We start from the raw sequence: 25,915 nt of genomic DNA on the forward strand, positions 1-25,915 counted from the left end.
AGGAAAGACATTTATTTATTTGTTAAAGAATTTTACAGAGGCCCCTCATATCAAGCAACGCTGGCGGCAATGATATATATATATATATATATATAATATATATATATATATATATATATATATATATTATATATATATATATAATAAAAGGAGCCCATAAAAACGCCAAAATATAGAGAGAGAAATACTATATTTCAGAGACTGCTGTCTTTCTCTTCAGGCAGATGAATGAGAAAAGTTACAGAAAAGGTTGTATTTATACCAAGAGTTCCATCCACAATTAAGCCAATTTAGGTAACTCCCACTGATAATCCTTCTTTAATCCTCTTGAATGAACACTTTATCAAAGACATCTGAACCCATGCGCCCTTTGAGATGTTCATTACCTGTCTCTGTTTAATCAAGGCCGATTCTATCATCTGACTCTTGTGCCGACAGTTGCTGCTATAAATTATACGTGACAAATTCCATTTTATTCTATTGTTATATGGTCTTATCAAGAATGTTGATGTCTTGAAGGAAACCATAAAAATTGCTGCCAAGTTGCTCCTTTTATTCACTGTCTTGACATGAGCTCTTTTAGCCATTAACTTATGGCTATTAGCAGGTCTATACTAGCTACACAATGGAATTACATTGTTATTTGTAGGTAAATACAATAAAAAAAACTAAAGAAAAGATCAATTTCAATTTCACAAATCAGAAAGATCTGGTAGATTTTCCATGAAGCTTCGCAAGAGTGGGACGACAGGGAATATAAATAAACTTTTTTTGCAGAAAGAGAGACTACTTTATAAACAGTACATTTACAACAGCTACATTTGCCTTATCGCTACGTACTTCACCTCTTTCTTGAATATTCATGCGTTCCGTAAGTGACTTTGCTACGGGATATCACGCATTGCCTGGACGCTGGCTCATTGTCTTGCCTCTTTAACCGCTTCTTGTCAGTGACGACTGACGACCCGCGAAAAAACAGTTCGTGACGGGAAACGGTGAGGAGAGGACGCACTCGTATTGTCTCCTGAAGTTAACCAACATCGACTGCTTGACAGACCAGAAGGTTATAGTTAAAACGGCACTTTGGATGACCTCAGATAGTGCTGTAAATGACCCTCTTTGATGGCACGTAGTGATCTTCCAAATTATATTGTAAAATTGATTTCAAATCTTAACCTGATCTGTCATTCAAAGTGCCTTATGTTTTTTTTAAATGTTAGTCTGTTAGTCTTTATTGTCCCTCAATCAAAACTTTAAATCTTTTCGAAAATAAGACTAGATTTAATAGAAGGCAACACTTCCAGAAATTTTTTTTATAAAGTATTTTGAATTCACTATTCAACAAATTCTGAAATAACTTTCGAATCATCCTGAATTTGTTTTTAATAAACGGGAGTTTAAAGCAATTGATCACTTAAATATCTTTATGAAGATTAAAGACGTTACCGTAAGACTTTGAAAGGTCTTTTAAAATTGTTACATTTTGCCTTTGGGACTCACAGAAACCAAATAGTTAATTCTTAAGTATTCAACTTCATTCTCTATTCAAATTATTCCCCCCGGACTTATCTGAATTATGAGCTCAATTAAAACACGTCGCTGGTATTCTTTCAGGCATTCATCAAACAAAGTGGCTATAAAATGCTAACTTTTTGTGTGATTAAAGTAATTATTAGTAATTTGTCGAATAGTTTGTCTTAGTTATCAGTGTTGTTTCCTCATTCGTCTTTCATTTATCATGAATGCCTTTATAAAAAGTATTAAATATGCCCTTTGTAAAGTTCGTCTTCATATCAATTATTTTATTATTTTATTTGGTCTTTACGAGGGCAACGGCAAAATTAACTTCAAACAAGTATATATATAAAAAAAAAAATAGGTAAGAGCTGAAAAGGTCTAAGGATAATGACGCTGTCCTTTTCTGATATTGAACTGAACTGAAAATAGAATTTAGACCAAAGGCCAAGCACTGGGACCTAGAGGTCATTCAGCGCTGAAACGGAAACTGGCAGTAAAAGGTTTGAAAGGTGTAACAGGAGGAAAACCTCACAGTCGCGTTATGAATCATTTGTAAGGAGAAGGTGGAAAGTAACAACAAACGCCGATTTTTCCTGGGAATATTCTTGTGGTTCTAATCACGAACGTGGATCTAATTAAACAAGACGAACGGAAAAATTTGCACGGCGAATTAATGAATTAATGGCTGATAGTGGCATTAGAGTTCATCCCGAAATCAGCCCAAACTACCATTTCTAGTAGACATCTACCGTACGTCTCACAAAAGCTGAGTTTCCGGTGCAGTTTCAAACTCTAATAACTTTTACAGATGGGAAACTGAACGTTTTGATTTTCTGAGGTGACGAGTCCTTCAAAAATCTTAAGGCCTTAAAAGGATATCCTTGGCCCTTGAGGTGAGCCTCAACGATTATGCGTCATTTCGAGGATTATGTGTTAATCCTCATTTGATTTAATTAAAAAAAGCATTTATAAATACGTGCTGTGCTCAAATCAATATGTCGTCAACATACCAAAACCAATTTATATTGCGTAAAACGATTTGGCTTCGAAAAAATTCCATTTATAGATCGTTAAAAACTAGATAAAGTGGATTTCTCTTAACCGTACCAGAATTTCATGAGTAATGTTGCCCGCTGAATTTATATTTACATGCTATCAAACAGAGTTCATTCAATTCTGTTCTCTCTCTCTCTCCCCGTGTGTGAGTGTGTAATCGTAGTACGTACCGTGAAGCCAAGATACCATAAATCCTTCCGCAAAGGCATTTCTCTCCTTCCTTGATATGTACTTCATCATTCACCCTCAGGATTACAAAGGATGCAACAGACTCCTCCTGGCTGTACCAGTCCTTCACGCGGGATCCTGGGGAGTATCCTCCTCGTGACCCTCGCCGTGACAGCGTCCTTGGTCAGCCCTACGGTGGGAAGTTTCGTGTATGTACACCTGTACAAGACGTTAAGCCAAGTGGATGTTACTGAAGTGAAATTGGACGCCCCATCAATTTGTGAGTCTTATTTGTTTCTTTTCTTTAGTTTTCCTAAGGTTACTCCGCGCAGTGTTTACAATAGTATTTTTGGGATCTTTCCTAGATAGTGACCCCTTTTATTGTTTGTTTGGGTGGTGTTTTTACGTTGCATGGAACCAGTAGTTATTCAGAAACGGGACCAACGGCTTTACGTGACTTCCGAACCACGTCGAGAGTGAAATTCTATCACTAGAAATACACATCTCTCAACCCCCAATAGAATGCCCGAGAATTGAACTCGCGGCCACCGAGGTGGCAGGCCAAAGCCAAACCGACCACGCCACTGAGGCGCTCTTAACCTGGTATGTATCCACCTTCGTGGCGCGTTTAGTAGAAGCCCGTTGGGGATGACATAAAAGCATTAACGACTGTGAATACAATAAAGATTATGACCCCAAAGTAATATTCGTCTTAGATAACGAACCCCCGCCCCCCCGGCCCCCAAAAACCCTTGGGGATCACTTATCTACAAAAGATCGGTACTTTGTAGGTGATAAAGTTGTCACAGTGTAATGAATGGTCTACAATCATGCAACAGGTTTTAGGAATGTAATATCAAATAATGCATGCGCGATATTAATTAATGTACAAGCAATTTGTTTATTAAATAATGTACGAGCGATTCATTTATTTAAATAATGTACACTTGATTTATTTATTAAATAATGTACGAGCGATTTATTTATTGAATAATGTAAGAGTGATTTATTTATTAAACAATGTACGAGTGATTTATTTATTAAATATTGGATGAGAGATTTATTTATTAAATAATGTACGAGCGATTTATTTATTAAATAATGTACAAGCGATTTATTTATTAAATAACGTACAAGCGATTTATTTCTTGAATAATGTACTAGCGATTTATTTATTTAAATAATGTACGAGCGATTTATTTATTAAATAATGTACAAGCGATTTATTTATTAAACTAATGTACGAGCGATTTATTTATTAAACAATGTACGAGTGATTTATTTATTAAATAATGTACGAGCGATTTATTTATTAAATAATGTGCGAGCGATTTATTTATTAAATAATGTACGAGTGATTTATTTATTAAATAATGTACGAGCGATTTATTTATTAAATATTGTATGAGAGATTTATTTATTAAATAATGTACGAGTGATTTTTTTATTAAATAATGTACAAGCAATTTATTTATTAAATAATGTACAAGCAATTTATTTATTAAATAATGTACAAGCAATTTATTTATTTAAATAATGTACGAGCTATTTATTTATTAAACAATGTACTAGTGATTTATTTATTAAATAAAGTACGAGCAATTTATTTATTAAATAATGTACGAGCGATTTATTTATTAAATAATGTACGAGTGATTTATTTATTAAATAATGTAGGAGCGATTTATTTACTAAATATTGTATGAGAGATTTATTTATTAAATAAAGTACGAGTGATTTATTTATTAAATAATGTACAAGCAATTTATTTATTAAATAACGTACGAGCGATTTATTTATTAAATAATGTACGAGCGATTTATTTATTTAAATAATGTATGAGCGATTTATTTATTAAATAATGTACAAGCAATTTATTTATCAAACAATGTATGAGCGATTTATTTATTAAATAATGAACGAGCGATTTATTTATTAAACAATGTACGAGCGATTTATTTATTAAATAATGTACAAGCGATTTATTAAATAACGTAAGAGCGATTTATTTATTAAATAATGTACGAGCATTTTATTTATTTAATAATATAAGAGCGATTTATTTATTAAATAATGTACGAGCGATTTTGTTTATTCAATAATGTACGAGTAATTTATTAAATAATATACGAGCGATTTATTTATTAAATAATGTACGAAGAGCGATTTATTTATTAAGTAATGTATGATTTATTTATTTATTAAATAATGTATGAATGATTTATTTATTAAATAATGTACGAGCGATTTATTTATTAAATAATGTACGAGGAGCGATTTATTTATTAAATAATGTACGAATGATTTATTTATTCAGTAATGTACGAGCAATCATTTATTAAATAATGTGCGAGCGATTTATTTTTTAAATAATGGACAGTATGCAGCAAATCTCGTGTGACCCAATTTCAGTTATTTTCGTTCGAAAAGTGACAAACTGACAACTCTTACCTTCTTCACATTTCTAATGACGCTAAATTGCAAGGGTGAAACATTTTGCAACTTCGCTCAAAAAAAGATTCAGTTCACTAAGCATGGTTTTAGAGTATAATGCTATATTTTTTAAAACAAAATATCAGCTAGATCATTATAAAAACATCAACACCTTAATTTCTTATTATGGCAAATATGAAAAGATGCAACTACTTAATAAATTTGGCATTTTAGCCACCATAGTAATATATTAAACATAATGAACGTATCGGAGATGTAGTTGTGGGCGTGGTCTAACCAGACGTCAACTGTAGTCATCTGTTAAACATGGTTGGAGCTACCCTACAGCCCCCCAACTCGGAGAGCTATAGTTGAGCTGCATTTCGCCAGATTTAAAAAAGAAGAAGAAGAAAAAAAGACATAGCCAATCGTCTTAACATCAGCAAGACAACTGGATATAGTTGGCTAAAACGATACAATAAAGGAGAAGGATTGAAAAGCCATCCTAGATCTGGGAGACCCCGCTGCACAACCACGGAAGATGAACGGGAAGAAACCCATATCTAAATATCAGTTGACACTGCAAGACGTCCGTTTCGAGAAGCTGGTCTTCTATGTAGAAAACCTGCAGTCCAGCCTCTACTTAGTACTCATAAGGACCATTGTCTGGGTTTTGCGCTTGAATAGACATTTTGCAACGACCAACAAGGAAGACTGCACTGTGGCGTCCAGTAAAAACCATATCTTGAGATCTACTTAGGGTTTCGTTATTCCCAACTGGTGAAGGGTGCATTTGTCCTGCCAATTGTTTAAATAACTTAGTTTGCCTCCCATCGCCTTACTCGTAGACCAATTGCACTTCGCCCTTCTCGATTATATCATTCATATTAACCCTATAGGCCTATGAAGAAAATAATGACGGAAGTATACCACACCAAGACTGTGGAGGAATTTCACAAATCCTGCTTTATGGTCTGGTAGACACCCTTTATAAGTTACAAAGATTTGAGGCAACTTGTTGCTGTCTGAAATATAGCCAATAGCATACGCTTATAGACTCCAGAGCCATGTAATTATTATTATCATTATTATCATTTATTATAATAAGTTATTATCATTAATACGTTGCTGTTGTCATTGTGCAAAATCTGCACTCAACAGTTTTAACTGATAATATACGGCCTGGTTATATTCCTTCCCCATTCCTAAAGTAAAAGTAAAATAATAAAAATTAATTCTGTTTCTAATAGCAAAGATTACACTCCACCTCGCTTATTTATTTATTTATTTACTATTTATTTTTCTTCAAACTGAGAAAACCCGTCGGAAGACTAGACCTACATATATAGCCCAAGAAATGACTTTTAATAAATTATTCCAAGTATCGAAATAATGATCCAGAGTAACATTTGCTTTATACAGAAAACTACAAAAGCGTAAAGAGATAATAACTTTGAAATCACATCCCAAATGCGTCAATTTTATCATTAGACTATGCTCTGCTTAACTTTCATTTTTCACTCCATCGCGGCGTCCTCTTTCACTGCGTCCAGACTGACGATACCACGACTCACCGAAGTTATGGTGAGCAGAGGTTTTCATGCTACAGTAAAGTATTTAGTTTTCGTTCAAAAATATTATTGTAGCGAGAAATATTTCTGTTTTTCAGGTTCCAATATACTTCATTGATAAGATTCTGTATAACAAGTGACCAACTTTTCCTCATACATACACATGTTTATAAAGTAAAATATGAGATTTGATACTAAGTGGCAACTTGAGAACAACGCTTGTCCAGTACAAAAATAAAAAAGTCGCACGAGTTTTGCTGCATGATGTACGAGCGATTTGTTTATTCAATAATGTACGATCGAATCATTTATTAAATAATGTACGAGCGATCTATTTATCAAATAATGAGCGATTTATCTATTAAATAATATATGAGCGATTTATTTATTAAATAATGTACGAACGACTTATTTATTAAGTAATGTACGATTAAATCATGTATGAGTAAGCCGAATGCTAACTCGATGGAATCTTCTCCACTAACTTCTCCGAATTTATTTTTTCATCTGGAATACAACAGAATTTGAGACGTTTCTAATAATAGACCAACATTTAGAACATATATTGATCCGACGGACTACATCCAGTGAAGGAGAATGTCTTGAGTGAAAGCGTGAATGGACTTTACTATACCCAATGGGTCTGCTACATAAAAACATTGTATTTTTTTATTTTTTATACATTAAAGGTTACTGCAGGATGTACTGCATGGTGCTGCCCAACTGCACCGCGGTTACTGCCAATTCAACGCAGTCAGGTAGAGTGATTCGTTATGTTTCGTTCTTTTAAACTTTTAAATATATATATATTATATATATAATATATATATATATATATATATATATATATATATATATATATTAGACGGTCACATACATACATACATACATGCAAGTGTACAGAAAGTTCGCAAGCCTACTATATTATATATGTGACAAGTTTTACTGGAATTTAGGGACAGAATTTATCGCAAGTAATATATTATATATATATATATATATAGTGTGTGTGTGTGTGTGCGCGTGTGTTACACACAGGGAGAATTTGCGGGCCATTGACAAGTCGACTGCAAGTGAATCAATTTTGACAGTAGTGGAAGAAATAAAAAATGACCCTAAATAGGCAATAAAGTTACAGTATTGATGAGATCTAAGTAACTGCCGCAAGTGACTGAACCAAAATACAAAGCGAGTTCATAAACAGGGAGAACCTGATTTAGAGCCAGTGAACCTGAATAAGTTATTATATATTTTGAAGATCGGAGTATAGAGAGTTGAAGGACAGGTGGAAATGAAGTGTGATTAATAGAGAGTGGCCTGTTGGTAAAGGATGAAAAAAAAAAAAAAAAATCCAGTGGCTAACATATTTGCCGAAAACAAACATTCACACACTCTGTCACCCCCTTCAAACCTCTCTCTTACAACCAAACCCTCAGGCACCACATTCGGACCCCAGTCACTCTTCACGACATCGTTGCCCCTACCATGCATCCTAGACATTGCATCAGCAATCACATTTTTACTCCCTGGCACATATTCTAACCAAAAATCAAACTCACTCAAATCTTCAATTGTCCTCGCGATCCTAGCATTCACTCTCTCCTTCTTGATCATATACACTAATGGCCGATGGTACGTCCGGATGATAAATTTTACCCCATACAAAAACACTTTCAATGCTTTCACACAAAACCTTATTGCCGCAAGCTCCTTCTCAACCACCGAATACTTCCGCTCCACTTTATTAAAAGCTTTACTTACATACGAAATTAGTCTCAACTGTTCCTCCCCATTCACCTCTTGCATCTGTGCTAAACACCCTCCCATACTAACCTCGCTCGCATCAGTATACAGCTCAAACTCACTCGCATCCTCACTATAGTCTGCAAAAACCAAAATGACATCTCTAGCAGCCTCCTCTTTCAATCTCTCAAATACTCCCACCATTCGCTCATCCCACCTTAGCTTAGTACAATTTTTCTTCCCTGTCCATTCCATCAATGACTTCCATTTACCCGAACAATCGCTAACAAACTTCCTCCCAAACTCAATCAATCCCAAAAACCCCTTTAACTCGCCCACGGTCTGGGAACGCGGAAACTCCCTTACCTTTTTCACAAACTTTTCACTCTTCGTTACGCCACTAGCACTCACCTTATGACCAAGAAATTCCACTTCCCCAGCCAACCACAAACACTTCTCCAGCTTCACTTTCACTCCAACCTCTTCCAACCGCTCTAACACCTTCTCAAGCAACTCCATATTCTCCTCAACAGTTTCACTCGCAATCAAAATATCATCTATAAACACAGTCACCTTCCTTCTATCAAACCCAGCCAAAACCCCATTTATTGCCCTTTGAAAGGCAGCAGGCGCGTTAGCCAACCCAAAACCCAACCGTTTAAACAGGTAGTGGCAACTACCACTTGAAAAAGCAGTAACAGACCTGCTCCCCTCCTCAAGAGGCATCCGGTAATAGCCCCTTACCAGGTCTAATTTGGCAAACACTCTCATCCCATGCATCTTGTACACACAATCAAACACCACATTCATCGGAAATAGCTCCTTCACAGTCACTTCATTCACCCTCCTATAATTTACACACATCCGTAGACTTCCATCCGGCTTACGTACAGGGACTATGGGGCTATTCCAGGCACTCTCACTCCTCTCTATCACTCCCACTCTCTCAAGCTCCTCAATCTCTCGGGTAATAGGCAGGGAAAAGTGTCGAGGACACTTATGTATGGGGGTATCGTCTTCCAAAACTATCTTGAATTCAGGAAGCTTAGACCCCAAAAAATCCTTGTCGCGACTCAACACACCCCGCCAATCCCACAAAATCTGCATCAACCGCCTCCTCTCGTCATCTTTAACATTCTCATCGACCGTAACTCTTTCTCTCAACTCATCATACTCCTAATCATCACCTCCTGTCACGCTGCCTGTCATCACCTGTCGCACTTCAACATGTCTTTCGTCATCTGTACTCACCACTGTGAATAGCAACCCCACACAATCACCTTCACGTATACCCCGCACTTGCTTTTCCCTAACACTCGGCAATGAGGCTACAAAAACCTGCGGATTCTCCATATCCAAAATCCCATTGTGGAGGATTGAATTTTCTGTGTTGCCAAATTCTTCAGTTAGAGAGAGAGAGAGAGAGAGAGAGAGAAAGCGGTGGTTGGTGGAACGGTAGATTGTGATAGTAACAACTGTGAGTGTAATTGAGGTAGTTGTTTATTTTTGTTTGTTTTTGTAGTTTAGTACGATAGCGAGTGTTTCGAGTGAGTGGTTTTTTTGGTTCTGGCTGCAGCAGAAGTGAATGTGTTTTCGGCTGCCTGGATTATTTATCTTTTTTGGATTATCTATGTCTTGATTTTGACAGACTGCAGTCCTTCCTCGTATCTCTGAAGCTGTTCCTCCATTGCCCCCTTATCTCAAATCTAATCCTAACTTCTAATCTACCACTGCCTTCTGTTCAAGAGTCCGGTTCCCTGTCCCACCTTGACTGTCCCTGTTCGGGCGCCAAAATAATGTGGTGGGATTCACTAAAGCAACCCCACACACCATTGATCATCTTTACAGACAATAGCCTCCTCACTACACAACTTTATACTTACGTTATCTGTAACCAGACTCTTAGATAAAAGGATATTTAAACTACTCAAATAACTTAATACTATATTTCCTAACACATAACACTTAAAAACTAACAACCAAGCAAACCCACAACCTAACATAAACGAACTCAACACAAGATTATATGACACATACAAGTGGCCTTATAGGCCAATAGTGCCTCCAGCACTCCAACTATGGCACTTGAGCCACAGTACCGTGGCCAACGGTACTTCCACGTCAATCGTACTATCTGTAGTCAATATCAATCCAAATTCGTTCCAGCCGTCAACTTCAGGAATATCTATCCTCCATGAACGATTCCACTCTCAATTCCAAGGTCCAGCCATAGTCGTCATCATTAAGATCAATCTTATATCCTTGGTCACAATCTAATCAAGGTTCGTTCCGAGTCGTCAACATCAATTGTACAATTATTCAAGAGCAATCCAATCCATCATCCAATTCCACACAATAGTCCGTAATCCAGTACTATATAACGGGAGAAAAGGGGACAATAACTCCTTATCCACAGCTTAGCTGACGAGCACTGTATTATGAAGGAAGGTTAAGGAGGAACTGCAGTCCTGTAAAGAAACATCAATCATTACTAACATTCAAAACCAACTAAATAAACAAACAATCATAACCTAATCCTATCACTCACATCCACACTAAAAAGCAAAAGTACTTATTGTCAAAATCAAGACATAGATAATCCAAAAAAGATAAATAATCCAGGCAGCCGAAAACACATTCACTTCTGCTGCAGCCAGAACCAAAAAAACCACTCACTCGAAACACTCGCTATCGTACTAAACTACAAAAACAAACAAAAATAAACAACAACCTCAATTACACTCACAGTTGTTTCTATCACAAACTACCGTTCCACCAACCACAGCTTTCTCTCTCTCTCTGAAGAATTTGGCAACACAGAAAATTCAGTCCTCCACACCGTCGTATACATGCATGCTTGCTCTTACCAACTTGTTCGCATCCACACCCTCAACCACATATGCACACTTGTTACCTTTGACAATCCCAAGACTATCTGGCCATGCAACTTTTACACTAGCAACTTCTCCGACTTCTCGCAGCACCTTTGCACTCTCTTTCGCAATTAACGGCACCCCCTTCCATATTTTACTGGTTACCTCCCCATTCCTACCCAAGTACAACTCTCCACGTACATTCCCCTTCATATGCAACTCAACAATATTCGCGCTTGGACGGACCACCATCCCACACTTCAAGAACCTGTACCCTAACAACATATACTTATCACTCACTCCCTCGATCACATAAAAGTCACTTTCATCCACCACTACCCCTCCGATTTCTACATTTTCACGCACCACTCCCACCACAGGCATACCTAAATTTCCTATTCCTCGTACCTCCCCTTTATACTCCCCAATTTCACACTCACTCTGCAACTTGTTGCATCCATTCTTAAAAAAACCATTGACACTGCACCCAGTATCAATCAAAGCAACCAAACACACCCCTTTGCATCTCACTTGTACACTCATACATTCATCAGCTCTATCCCCAAATCCCTTTTCATGTAACAATCCTTCACACACATGCATCACTCTTACTGCCCGCATACCAGAGGACCCACCCAACTGAATCCCCTTTTCACCTAGTTTCCCGAATTCCCAGCCTGACTCATCCTCTTTCGCCTACACACAATCGCCACGTGACCTATTCCACATTCAACACATTTCGCAGGCTGTTCTATACACATCCTAGCATAATGCCCGTTCTTCCCGCAGTTGCCACAAACTGTGCTCATATGGGTACCCCGACATCCACTAGCTATGTGCCCTGCCTGTCCACACCTGTAACATTTAATATCCCTATCTTTCTTACACTTGCTCACCAAATGCTCCATTTGCCCACACCCGAAGCATGCTCCTAACGCCCACTGACATTCATTCTTCCTGTGTCCTGGCTTACCACATCAATAACACCACTGCTCTCGCTCACAACTAACTGACCCTGCTCTTCCAACACTCGCACTCCTATCTCTTTTAGGGCTAACTACACTCACGTTACTTGCCCCAACACTACTATCTACACTCGCTCTGCCATTCACCTCGGCCCTTCCAAAACTGCCTCCCTATAGCTTTTAAACTCTGGTACAACCTCAGCTACTTCAGTCATAACAATAACACTCCTTCTCTCTTTCATACACCTATCTAACTTGTAATCTTCTACTATTTCTAAAATATCGTTCCACGTCAACCTTTCATTCGTCCATTGCATTTTCTCCTTACGTTTCAGATTCATAAACTCTTATACGCTCTCTGGTACAGTCGCCAACAACTTTCGCACTAACTCCTTACACTCATTTATCTCTTTGTCCCCAAACTTTTTCCTGGCTAATGTTTCTAACCTACAGACATACATTGACAACGACTCACCAACATTCATTCTTGCCTCTTCAAAATCTTGCTTTCTCCTATATCTAACCCTACTCTTTATCCTCTTTGCCTGTTCTACAATCCTGGCTTTCACACTCTCATACAGCACATTCCCAACGCTCATCATTACCCCATACATACTCAACAAAAATCCCGTCATAAAGCTACCTAACTCTCTTGCCCAGACTCTCTTGTTATCCCCATACTTAGCCTCACAATACCTCTCATATTCCTTAAAAAAGTCCCCTATGTCCCTACTACCATATTCCTCGTATTGTGCACATCAGGGTACCTCTCTCATATACACAGCCATTCGTACTTCCTGCTCACTCTCACTCTCACTTTCGCTACTTCCATTTTGACCCTTCTTTCCCTCTTCTGAATACAGCGAATCCACTTCCATACTCATGTCCATACTCTTGATTATGCTCTTCTTACCCTTCTTCTTTTTACCCACCTGTTTCCACTCACCACTATCTAAATCACTCTCAGCCCTTTCCCCAATGTATTCAGTCCTAGTCTCATCCTGTCCATCACCTTTACTAACCTCCTTTCCCTCAGTTTTCTTCTTTTCCTCAGCCCCTTTCTTATTCTTGTCCTCAGGTTTATCCTTATCCTGTCTTCCCCTTCATTCCCTTACCTATATAACCAAATCACCTTCGTCACTTGTACTCTCATCCACTCGCTCTTTCGCTTCCTTTACCACTCCTGGCCCGTCACAAGACCCAGTAGGCCTACCTCCTACCACTCCCTCTCCCACGAATCCCTTCATCATTTCCTGCATCATCTCTTGCACTGCATTCATCATTACCCCCGAATTTTTCGTCCATTTTCTCAACCATTCTCTCTTCCGCACCTTTCACCTCTTCTTTCATTTCCACTTTTGCACTCCTTAGCATTCCTCTTAGTTCCTCTAACTCGTTCTTCAGCTCCTCACACTCTACCCTCAACCTATCATTCTCCACTTCCAACCTTCCCTTAGCTTCCCTCGCCAACCTCAGCTCCTCCTTCAGCCTTTCTATCTCCTTCAACCCTTCCATCCTCACTTTCTCCACCAATCACACAACTCAATACCTCAATCGTCCTGCAGCTGCCGCACCAACAGTCCCTGTTCGGGCACCAAAAAATAATGTTGCGGGATCACAAGCTTAAAAGCAAGCAGGCAAAATCCCCCCACATAAACCTAATCACTCCAGCTGCCAAACCCACTCTCAGAATACAAGCAGGACAATTGACCTATACCTACACACAGAACAAAAGAAAAAAAACACACAAAACACATGTACTTACCAACTCCAGACTATGCTGTGCTGTCCGCTGGTCAAGGTCACTGAGACACCAACAACCACAAGCCAAAAACCAAGAACCACAACCCACAACCCACAACACAACACCCAAGGACCACAACTCAACAACAAACAAGGAACACAACCACAACTCAAGACCACTGCACAAACAATTACTAACACATAAAAAACAACAATACAAAAAGGCAACACTACTGTCTATCACCAGCTCTTACCAAAGACTGACTAAAGACTCACTCAAAACACAGAACTCTAAACTCCAACAACACCAGCAGACAACCCACATCTCACCAACAGCCAATTCAGTCGTTAACTATCCATACAGCAATTACACCCTCTCTCTCTCTCTCTCTCTCTCTCTCTCTCTCTCTCTCTCTCTCTCTCACACACACACAGACGCTGTCAAATGGAACTCCATAACTCCTCCATAACACAATATTTTCCACTGTCATGCAGAGGGGGATCTAATACCTTTAAGATGGTTAAAAGTAGACCTAATTGTAGAACACGCACTGTTATAAGAGAAGTTAAAAACTAACGGGTCATACACTAGTCAGGACTAGAACATTTTCCCCAGAAGACAGGAAGAGCAATGTTGGGGTTCGAACGTTTTGCTGGTCTTTGGGGAACTTCGAATAATAAGGGTTTATGAGCAAAGAATATCAGGGTTTATGAGCAAAGAATATAAGGGTTTATGAGCAAAGGCTATAAGGGTTTATGAGGAAAGACTTCAAGGGTTTACGAGCAAAGACTATAAGGGTTTACGAGCAAAGAATATAAGGGTTTATGAGCAAAGGCTATAAGGGTTTATGAGCAAAGGCTATAAGGGTTTATGAGAAAAGACTTTAAGGGTTTACGAGCAAAGACTATAAGGGTTTATGAGCAAAGAATATAAGGGTTTATGAGCAAAGAATATAAGGGTTTATGAGGAAAGGCTATAAGGGTTTATGAGGAAAGACTATAAGGGTTTATGAGGAAAGACTATAAGGGTTTATGAGAAAAGAATATAAGGGTTTATGAGGAAAGACTATAAGGGTTTATGAGCAAAGAATATAAGGGTTTATGAGGAAAGACTATAAGGGTTTATGAGCAAAGACTATAAGGGTTTATGAGCAAAGAATTTATGGGTTTATGAGGAAAGACTTTAAGGGTTTATGAGCAAAGAATATAAGGGTTTATGAGGAAAGACTATAAGGGTTTATGGGCAAAGAATATAAGGGTTTATAAGCAAAGAATAAACTGGTTTGCAAAGATCCAGAGTAGAACGCAAGAGGACAACGAAAACTGGAATCACTATCAGAAAATTAGCTGAGAATCAAGCGATTTATTCACACGGAGAATAAAGATGGAACGCTATGTTTACTGAAGTAGTGTAGTACTTCATCTGTAATAGACAAGAAATTTCTATATAAGGCAAGATCAACAGCCATTCCTTCACAGAACATGAAGTTTCCATTCTGAATGATAGAGCACAACAATTCCTAGCAGATTAATGAAGGCTTTAGTACAGACCCCAACCCCAGCTTTGAAGCGAAATAAGACTTCAAAGCATCACTGGGTACCTGGGTTTTATAGAGACCAGACAAGTTACTGGTCAAATTTTGTTTCACAGAGGGAGGGTTAGCATTGAGACTAGAAATATTTGTAATGCAAATGAAAAAAAAAGAGATAGATGTAGTATGAAGAGAAATGATTATTCTAAAATAAACGAAATAGTGACTCGCAACTTTTACCGTGTAACGAGAAAAAAAAGGTGGCAGAGTGGGAATCTTTGTTAAAAAAAAGTTTACAAAGTATCTATAATGAACCAAAATGTGTTCAATACAAATATATCAACACTAAAATTACACATGTTCCAAAATTTCTTGTTTCAGTTATACATAAATTCAGTTATACATAAATAAACACATACATATCATAACAGTTTACAAACCACCAAACACAAGTAAGAGATCGTTCCTAGACGAATTCAGTGACTTTTTAAACTTGTTAACTGATTAATATAAATACACTGATTTGAGGTGACTTCAACCTGCATTTAGAAGATAATGACGACAATTAAGTCAAAGACTTCATAGAGTTACTCGAAAGCCACGATCTTGTAAATGTTGTGAAGAAACCGACATCATTATTGAGCAGTAACCTCGACTTAGTGATACAAAACAAAAACAATGAGATTGTGAGTGACAAGTTAAGCCTGAATACGTGATATCTTCAATACTTAAACTAGTCACATTTAGTATAAATACATGGAAAGGCTGTGCAATGATAAAAGATATTACTTACAGAAACAAAACCAACTTTAAAGCTGATAAATGTATTGTTGAGAGCATAAAGAAAATAAGAAAACCAAGCCAAGAGTGCAGGTGTAATTTGAGGAATATCTTGACAGGTGACCAGGCATAATTAAGATGTTTTACAGTCTACAGCAAAACTATATCAGCAGCAAACTACAACGATAAATGTCCAGAAAAGACGAGGCAAATAATAGTTAAAAGAAAATACGAAATGGTTTAACAGTGAATTATGTGAAGAGAAAAAGAAAAGAAAAATGGAAGATCTATGGAAAAGGTCGAAAAAAATCAAGAAGTAATGAAAATTGGTCACTGTCTGTATAAAACAGCCAGAAATCAGTACAACGACTTAATTATGAGAACCAAGAAAATGCATGGCAGTAAGATATTTAGTGAAGATAAAAATGTTAAAAAATCCACGATAATTTGGCAGGAATATCAAGACTCAAGAAAGAAAATGTTCTACCTGACGGAACCAGTGATCACAAGAACCTGGCTGATAACTTTGTGAACTACTTTGAACAAAAAATCGAGAGAATCTGTCAAAGTTTAGAAAAGGAGGTTCATTCTGACCTCCCAGTGATCATAATGAGTAATAACAAATTCAGTAAGTTTGTAGAATTGAAAATGGACGAGTAAAGTTAAAAATAACCTAGTGTGAAAATGACCCGTTTCGCATAAGCGACTTAAAAAAAAAAAAAAAAAAAAAAACTCTAATCAGTTTCGGGAATTATATTCTGATATTGTCCAAATGAGTTTAGCCCTGGCATCATTCCCAAATAGTGAAAAGCTTGCTTGTATAAAGCCGACTTACAAACGAAAAGGCGATAAAGAAAATCTAAGCTTCTATAGCCCAATATCGAATCTATCGAACTTATCCAAACTTATAGAAACGGTAGTTCACGACCAAACGTGAAAACGCTTGAAACAACTCTAGACCTGAAGTGAATTTTGTGATCAGACATGCAAGTGAAGCATATAGGCTATTTGAACCTTGAACAAATTGTAAGTCAGGTGAGAGAGCATTTGTTTGTTTGTTTGTATGGTGCTTTTACGTTGCATGGAAACACCAGAAATACACCTCTCTCACTCCTCAATGGAATGGCCGAGAATCGAACCCGCGACCACCTAGGTGGGACGCTAATACCACGCCGCTGAGGAAGAGAGCGTTTGAATAAATACTGCGCACCAAGATTTTTACAACGAAAACAGCCTGAAGTGAAGGTCATACAAGACGAAAGTATTTAAATTTAAAAAAGAACCAAAGACTCTCCTTTTCTGCAGGAGCTACGTACTGATGAGAAAACACTAAGAGACAATGATAAAATAATAAGAAGCAACTTATTTAGAATATGTACAAGAGAAGGAATCATCTCTGTGGAGGGCTGTACATAAAACCAAAAAAGCAGTGAGGCAAATCCTACATTCCTGGATACACCTCGACACCAAGTAGTGGGATCATTTCATACCAAACACTCACCATTTTTGACGAAATTCAGGGAGGAATGATTGAGGAGAATAACAAAGTTTATGGAAACAAGGAGGTATTTATGGAGGTCACGCCAAGACTACAAAGCCTTAATATTAATCCTAACCTGATAAAAAAAAAAGCGGCCCCGTTCCATTATTCAAAATCAACAGTGGTATCACGAAAGGCTACGAAACTATTTTCGTGCTTTTTATCCAAGCCTTTATCCTTCACCTAAACCCAATAAATATTCATTAGTTAGTGATCTTTGCCTTTTCAACTTCAACAACCGTTTTGAAAACTGGACTCGATAGTTGCCGAATATACAATTGTTCTCTCTCCTTCAATACAAAAACATACGAGGAACTTAGGGATTCTAGATATTTGTTTAATTATACATTCACCCTTTCGTGTTACTGTCTTTTTTTTATGGGACATTCTTAGAGCTCAACGATTTAGTCTCTAAATATCACATAGGTAACGGTGGAAACTTTGCTGCTGCCCTCTGTAACTCCCTTTGCTTGACAAAATTTCTCACGCTTTACATAAACTGCTCATCCAGGTCTTCACAGCTGATCATAACTAAAGAAACTCGAAAAGGAAAATTACTTCTGCGCATTCTGATTCCTGTTGGAGAAATGTGGTACAACTGTCGCAGCAGCATAAATAAAACAGCGCAGTTTCAAATGCGATGGGCAACTCAAATAACGGCACGCACATATTCGTCGTGTAAATCGTCATGGCATGGCAACGTCCACAACAAGTTCCTTAGTCCCACTGGAAGAGCTGCTGGTTATGGTACTCCAAAGGAGCCATAGATATTAAAAACACGAAGGAGGGAGAGAGAGAGAGAAAAAAGGGATTTTGACTAGAAATGTGTGCTAAAGGGACATTTCAAGTAGCGACACGGGCTGAGCCCAGAAATATACTTTCAATCTTGAATCCAACACCATGCATTCAGATTTTACGCTCTTCCATTGACTGACGACTTACTGAAGGAAGAATCAGATGTGAAAGAATTCATGGACGAGAAACTTTCTTTTGAGTTCGTTTTGCTCAATGAGCTACAAGAATATTCAATGATCATAGCCAGGGAGGAATTTGAAGAATGATCATTTCTCATTTTGCTGAATTATGATTAGTATTTGTTAGCAGGACACGAGATTTCCAGAGCGACAGAGATACCTAAACAAAGTCACGGATTTATGTGATATCATTTTGTACACACGCACACACACACTATATATATATATATATATATATATAATAGTATCTATATATATATATATATATATATATATATATATATATATATATATATATATATATATATATTCTTCCTTCAGTAAGAAGGCACACACACACACACACACACACACATATATATATATATACATATATATATGTGTGTGTGTGTGTGTGTGTGTGTGTGTGGCGTGCCTTCTCACTGAAGGCAATTACCTTAGTGGCGCCAAGGTTTTCTTTTGAGGAATCCTCGTATCAACAATATCTATTCAGTGCTCACTTGTCAGTTTCTAGAGAACTAAGTAGATTTTTTTTTAATTCCTTGTCTGTCACGACAGTGGTTTCGCACGATTGGAGCATTATCTTGTAAATATTAATGACAGGCAGTTTCGCACTCCACTCATTGCACCAGATATAATATTTTCACTAAATTACTTCAGTTAGTGGTACAGTCATGAACTTTTTTGTGAAAATTACAGGGTGCCCACTCAAAATTCCAAAATGGCTGCCGTTTTTCAAGATGGCCGCTAGCCAAGGTTTTAATATGGGACTCTAGGCGCCTCTGGTCATGTTTTGGTTATACACCTTTTAGGCAAAGTCACCAAGCAAAAGTAAAATGTATTATTGTTAAATATTTCATATAGCATATATAAAGAAAGATGGCATCCAATATGGCAGCCAAAAACCTTAAATAATCGCGTCTCAGGATTCAGTAGGCATGGAAAAATGTCTTCCAGTTTAATATAATTTGCAAGTCTTTTTATAATTTCAGTGGTGGTTTTATCTTTAGTTTTAGTTTAAAAGAGTAAATGTCAGGGCACAACCAGGGTATATTGGTGACTTCATTGCAGTGTAACTCAGCATGGGGTTCAGTGTCAGCTAACCTTGCTTTACTTATAATGTACCTAGTTTTCCTTTGGTGTAGTATAGTAGTTAATATCCCATTTTATAAACCATCTTTATCACAATGGCAAATACTGTAGCAGAACCTCTTGTGATATCTTCAATTAACTCTACTACCCAGGAAGATATTATATCTGAATAAGAATTGATATATTTATTTCAACAACGATTTACTCGTCAGAAATCGAAACAACTAGCAGCCATATTGAAATTTTGCGTGGACACCCAGATTTTTCAAAAGAGGAGGTTAAAATGAGCACTTGTGCCAAATTTCATGCTTGTATCACAAAGCGAATTATTTTTGTATTTATCTGCTGCACTCAGTCTTTCTTCTGTCATTGCGTACGTGGATATGTACATCAGATGGACCGTTATATGACCATTCCAAGTTGAGAAACAGCTGCCTTGGTCTAGGATAAACTCAGGTACTTGAGCCAAACAAGGGTAGACAATTGTTACTGTGACTTTAGTTTCTAAATCTTCTTTGACTGTTGCATTAATGCAGAATCAATGAGGTTTTTAGACTATATCTTGACACCATGCTATTATATACCAGTTTGGGCGCAATCAATGTTATGATGCACAAGTTGAGTATTATCCCTTTTTTTCAGTTTTAACTGACTATTTATGTTTGTTCAATTATCTGTCACTCCCAAATCAAATTGATCAAAGTACATGGATGGGATTTTATAAATAATTTATAAATAATGTTGCTATTCTGGTTACGACCATTTTTAATCAGAATACTTTTTAGAGTTATATTAAAATAATATATTTTAACCATTGATTTCACTGACTCATATTCAATGAAATGAAGCGAACAAAGGGTGGTCTTTGGCAGTTATTCCTGTCCCGTTTACGTGTATGTGTGTGTGTGTGTGTGTGTTTATAAAATCTTTGAGGCAAGATATGAAGTGAACTATTACTCAAGCATCTAGTTAACCTCTTTGTAAAACTTGGTAGTGTTTTGGGAGTTTGGAGATTCCTTTCACAGTTAATGAGCTCTGAACGTCCTGGTGTAAATTCTTGAATGGGGAGAAACGCTTTGTACTCCTACTTTTACGTTCTCCTTTTGGAGAGTAAATGCTCAGTTTTCTAAATTATTATTCTGTGAATTCACAACGAAAAATCTGGATTCTCCACTAGGTTTTCAAAGGGTTACTACAGTGTGCCTTGATCAGTCAGAATTGTTACTCATTCTAAACTGAATGGAGCTTATCTTAGTCTTTAATGTGGGCCTTTATTTTCACGCAGGTCCCATCGACTGCTTCTTCAGTGGGCACCAACCTCTGAAGAGCGGTCTAGAACCCCAAGGCTCATCTTTTACCTTCACAAAAACAGGTAAGCGTTCTTATCGAGTCTCGTACTTTTCATCAAGAGGAAACAATCTGGCTACTTGACCACTCTTTCATTCTTCTTCATAGGAAAATCATGTTTATTTTCTTTTAAGACAAAGCGTTAGAAGGGATAGAAACCACTGTGTCCACAAATAATGATTTGACTGCTAGCAGCATTACACCCTTAATGAACACTAAATGCAACCATTAGTACTATAGCCACAAATACCAGCCCCATTTTTGTACTATAACCACAAATACTAGCCCCTTTTTTGTAGTACTATAGCCACAAATACTAGCACCTTTTTCGTAGTACTATAGCAACAAATACCAGCCCCTTTTTCTAGTACTATAGTCACATATATCAGCACCTTTTTCGTAGTCCTATAGCCACAAATACCAGCACCCTTTTCGTAGTACTATAGCAACAAATACCAGCCCCTTTTTGTAGTACTATAGTCACATATACCAGCACCTTTTTCGTAGTACTATAGCCACAAATACCAGCCCCTTTTTATAGTACTATAGCCATAAATACCAGTCCTTTTTTGTAGTATTATAGCCACAAATACCAGCGCGCCTTTTTCGTAGTACAATAGCAACAAATGCCAGCCCCTTTTTCGTAGTACTATAGCCACAAATACCAACACCTTGTTCACATCATCTAATCTTTAATGCGCCAATTACATTGCTTGCAGTTACTGTCATTCCACAAGTCTCTGGGTAGTTTTGTTCATTCTTGAAATTTGCATAGCTTAGCATAGAGTACTGAAAATCCTGGCGGGATTTCTGTAACCTTAAGGCATTTCACTGTACACGTTGACACCTGAATATAATGCTATCCTCTAGTTTTTTCATGGTAGAGTCTGACTAACACAGCCTGCAACGGCTCTGGAGATTTTGTAATTGTGCCTTGCTGTCAAATTTGAAAATACAGTAATCAATGAAGCACTTTCCTCCATTCTGTTAACAATGATGGGAGTGTGTAGTAGGGAATGAGGAATTAGTTTGGTCATGGACTACTGTAATCACTTCGAATTCCGACGAGTGGTAACTCACAACATGGCTGCTATGTCACATAGTATACTATTATGGATAAAATTCCAGGAAATATATTGATAAGATAACCTATGCATTATGGTATGACAGGGTACAGACAAGGTACAAAAGTAAATATTTTGTATGCAATCATATGATAGACATGAAATCGGACGCACTACTGATCAGTGAAGTTCCTCGTTGGACGAGTGGTTTACGTGCTCGCCTACCAATTCGGTAGTCGCTGGTTCGACTCCTCGCTCTGTCAACGTGGAATCAGAGGAATTTATTTCTGGTGATTAGAAATTCTTTTCTTGATGTAATGTGGTTCGGATCCCACAATAAGTTTTAGGCCTTGTTGATAGTATTGGTTCCTAGCCACGTAAAAAATATCTAAGCCTTCGGGCCAGCCCTAGCAGGGCTGTTCATCAGCTCAGTGGTCAGGTTAAACTTAGGTATACTTAACTGATCAGGGAATATTCAAACCTCAGACTCGTCAGAAGAGGTTATAACACATTGAGAAAAATTAGGTTCCCTATTTAATTTTGATTTATATACAAACACTGGGGCAACTAAAGGCCATTCAGCGCTGAAACGGAAATTGACAGGAAAAAGTTCGAAAGGCGTTACGGGAGGAAAACCTCAAAGCAGTTGCACTATGAAAGAATTTTTAGGAGAGGGTGGACAGTAAGATGAAAGAAAGAGAATATGAACGGAGGTACAGTAAAAGGAATGAAAGTAGTTGCAGCTAGGGGCCAAAGGAACGCTGCAAAGAACCTTAAGTAATGCCTACATTGCACCGAATGGGGTGCACTGGCGGTACTACCCCCCTACGGAGTGGTTTCCTATTTAGGTGCCCTTACTCGGTCAATAATTCATAACATGAAAATGTGGATCAAAGAATAGACAGGATATGACAGATTTCATTGAAACTGTTGCAGATTGCATTACACCTTTCACTGCGGTTGATGAAGTCGGCTGTTTGAACTTCGTCCAGGAAACGAAGACATTTACTGATGCCCAAAATGCTTGCAAATCAATGGACGCCGAACTTTATGATGCCCCATCCCCGGAGAAGTTTGGTCTGCTCCGTCAATATCTTCTGGGAAAGAAGCTGGGTAAGTAGATTTAATATATCCAATGCAGAATTATGAACACGCCGGTAAGCATGTTCAAGACATAAAAGACCCTTGAACATCTTAGAGCAATGTACATATCGCATTTTTTTTTTTGCATCGTTGATCCAGTGTTGTTTGCTTAGGAACACTACTATAGTAGATTCACATCAACCGTGCATCTGATGTCTAAGGCAGTCCCTTATGACCCTTCTGATTGGCTGTTGATAGTGCTGATAAGCCAATTACAGGGGTGGAAACTCTCAGTCTATCTCGAGAGGTTTCACATAGGCAGGATGTATGTTCCACCTCACCCGAGGGATACTTTTGAAAGACGTATCCCTCAGGAGAGGTGGAACATACATCCTGCCTTTGTGAACTCTCTTGAAAGACTGAGTGTTTCCAGCCCTGTGATTATTGGCTTATCAAGAGCCAATTAGCAATAAGTATTTTCTCGAGCTAGGTTATTTTGGTCTTGAAGGCAGCGTCATTTTTAATTCTGCTTGATATGCCCTCTTCCCTCTTCCACTCATTTCTCCACATTAACTCTCGCCTTTCCACAAATTTCTTCTTTAAAGTGAGTATTGTATTGTTTTTCACTGGAGCCAACCCCTAATAATCTATATAGATATATATATATATATATATTATATATATATATAATATATATTTATATATAAATATATAATATATATATATATATGTATATAATATATATACTATATATATATATATATATATATATATCTATATATATGTGTGTGTGTGTGTGTGTGTGTGTGTGTGTGTGTTTATATATATGCATGTATGTATTTTTTATTATTTTTTTATGAAACTATAGATCTCACGATACGCCTCGGCGTAATTTCTCTTCAATTTGTTAGTTTAAACATTCAGACGTTCATTGCTATGCCGACCTCCCTTTTCACCTAACGTTAATCTTCTATTTGTCTCCACGTTTCTCGCTCTGTCGATTCTCATGCCACGAATACCAAGCAACCAATCTATCTCTGCAGCTCCAACCTTCCATCTTTTATGCGCATTTAATATCCACACTTCGTTCCCATAAAGGAGAGTTGGCTAAACAATTCTTAAGTTTAGTTTAAATCTTAATCAGAACTTCGAGACTTCAGGTTGGCTCCTTTCTTCCTTGGAGCAAGAGCAGCCATGAAAATCTAAAACATTTTAAGGCAGCAGAGGATCAATAGGTGTGAGTCTAAGCGTTGCTGTAGCCAAATGTTGATGGTGTTTCCTTTTGCTTTTTTTTCAGGTAGTAATCTCTGGGTGGGAGTCAAAGACAGAGAATGGAAAAGAAGTAATCGCCCAGTAAATAATGAAAGTGAATGGGCTTTAGGAGACCCAAACGAGGATCCTAGTTTTTGTGCCAGAATGGGTGGGTCTGACTACAAACTCATGGATAGAGACTGTCAATTTCAATACTATTACATTTGCCAAAGTGCATAAGTGTCACACGGTTAGAAACCAACATGTGAGCTTGCTGGGGGGCCCTAAGCATTCAATAATAATAATAATAATAATAATAATAATAATAATAATAATAATAATAATAATAATAATAATAATATCTCGGAAGAAGACCCTCTCTCACTCACACTTCATTAATCAGGTTCTCAATCTCTCGAATAAGTTTTTTTTTTTTTTTTTTTTGCAGCAGATAAATCATATAATTTATCAGCTGTCTAAAGTTCATTTATTCCTTGGCGTTTCGGTAGTACTGTACCATTTTTCAAAAGGCAAGTGAAGCCAGGAATACAACAATGTCATATTTATACCCGCAGGCAGGCATACGGAAATTTTAGGCAATTTTTGATTGGTTGTTAAAGTTGCGGGGTGTTGGGGGCGGGGGGCACTCCTATTTCTGTGGTCTCCAACCCGTGGGGCATGGGCTGATGATCAGGTGGGCGAAGGACAAAAATAAATAATGTAGAACTGAAAGGTAAATAAACTATAGAATTTATGAAAATTTATATTTTGGATTTATGGTAATACGTAACTATACGTTTCATTTTGAACTTGTCAATTCCTATTCTAAATCTGAAGTAGTGGCCCATGGGTATTTGGAGATATCTAAAGTAGGCCATGACCTCAAAAAGGTTGAAGACCACTGTCCTATTGGCTGGGAGTGGAATGGTTCACCCGGGAGAGTCTGTCTAATTGACGTGGGTACTGGGCACTGGGCACTGATTGGCTGGCGCAGGTCCCAGGAGTTCTGACCATTGCATGCTGCCTGAAGCAGCAGGCAGCTGAATTGTCAGCCCATGGGCATGCCTTGCCATTCTCCGAGAGGTGGTAGGGAGAAGAGGTGTTTCCCGGGCTGTGTTCCACGATATTGACTTCAATTGATCATCCTGAATTGAAGCACCAGCGATAACCAGGGCTCCAATA

At 37.6% G+C, this 25,915-nt stretch overlaps 1 protein-coding gene across 1 annotated transcript; it reads left to right on the top strand.

The window, feature by feature from the left end:
• Window positions 1-940: 940 nt before the first annotated feature.
• LOC135216739 (uncharacterized) lies at window positions 941-25,915 on the top strand. Its single transcript, XM_064252207.1, has 6 exons — window positions 941-1,063; window positions 2,825-3,022; window positions 7,436-7,504; window positions 21,274-21,360; window positions 23,336-23,512; window positions 24,780-25,915. The coding sequence occupies exons 2-6, from the start codon at window positions 2,836-2,838 to the stop codon at window positions 24,971-24,973; spliced, it is 714 nt and encodes a 237-aa protein (XP_064108277.1). The 5' UTR covers window positions 941-1,063; window positions 2,825-2,835; the 3' UTR covers window positions 24,974-25,915.

The sequence above is a fragment of the Macrobrachium nipponense genome, chromosome 6 (genome assembly GCF_015104395.2).
Source record: "Macrobrachium nipponense isolate FS-2020 chromosome 6, ASM1510439v2, whole genome shotgun sequence".
NCBI lineage: Eukaryota > Metazoa > Arthropoda > Malacostraca > Decapoda > Palaemonidae > Macrobrachium > Macrobrachium nipponense.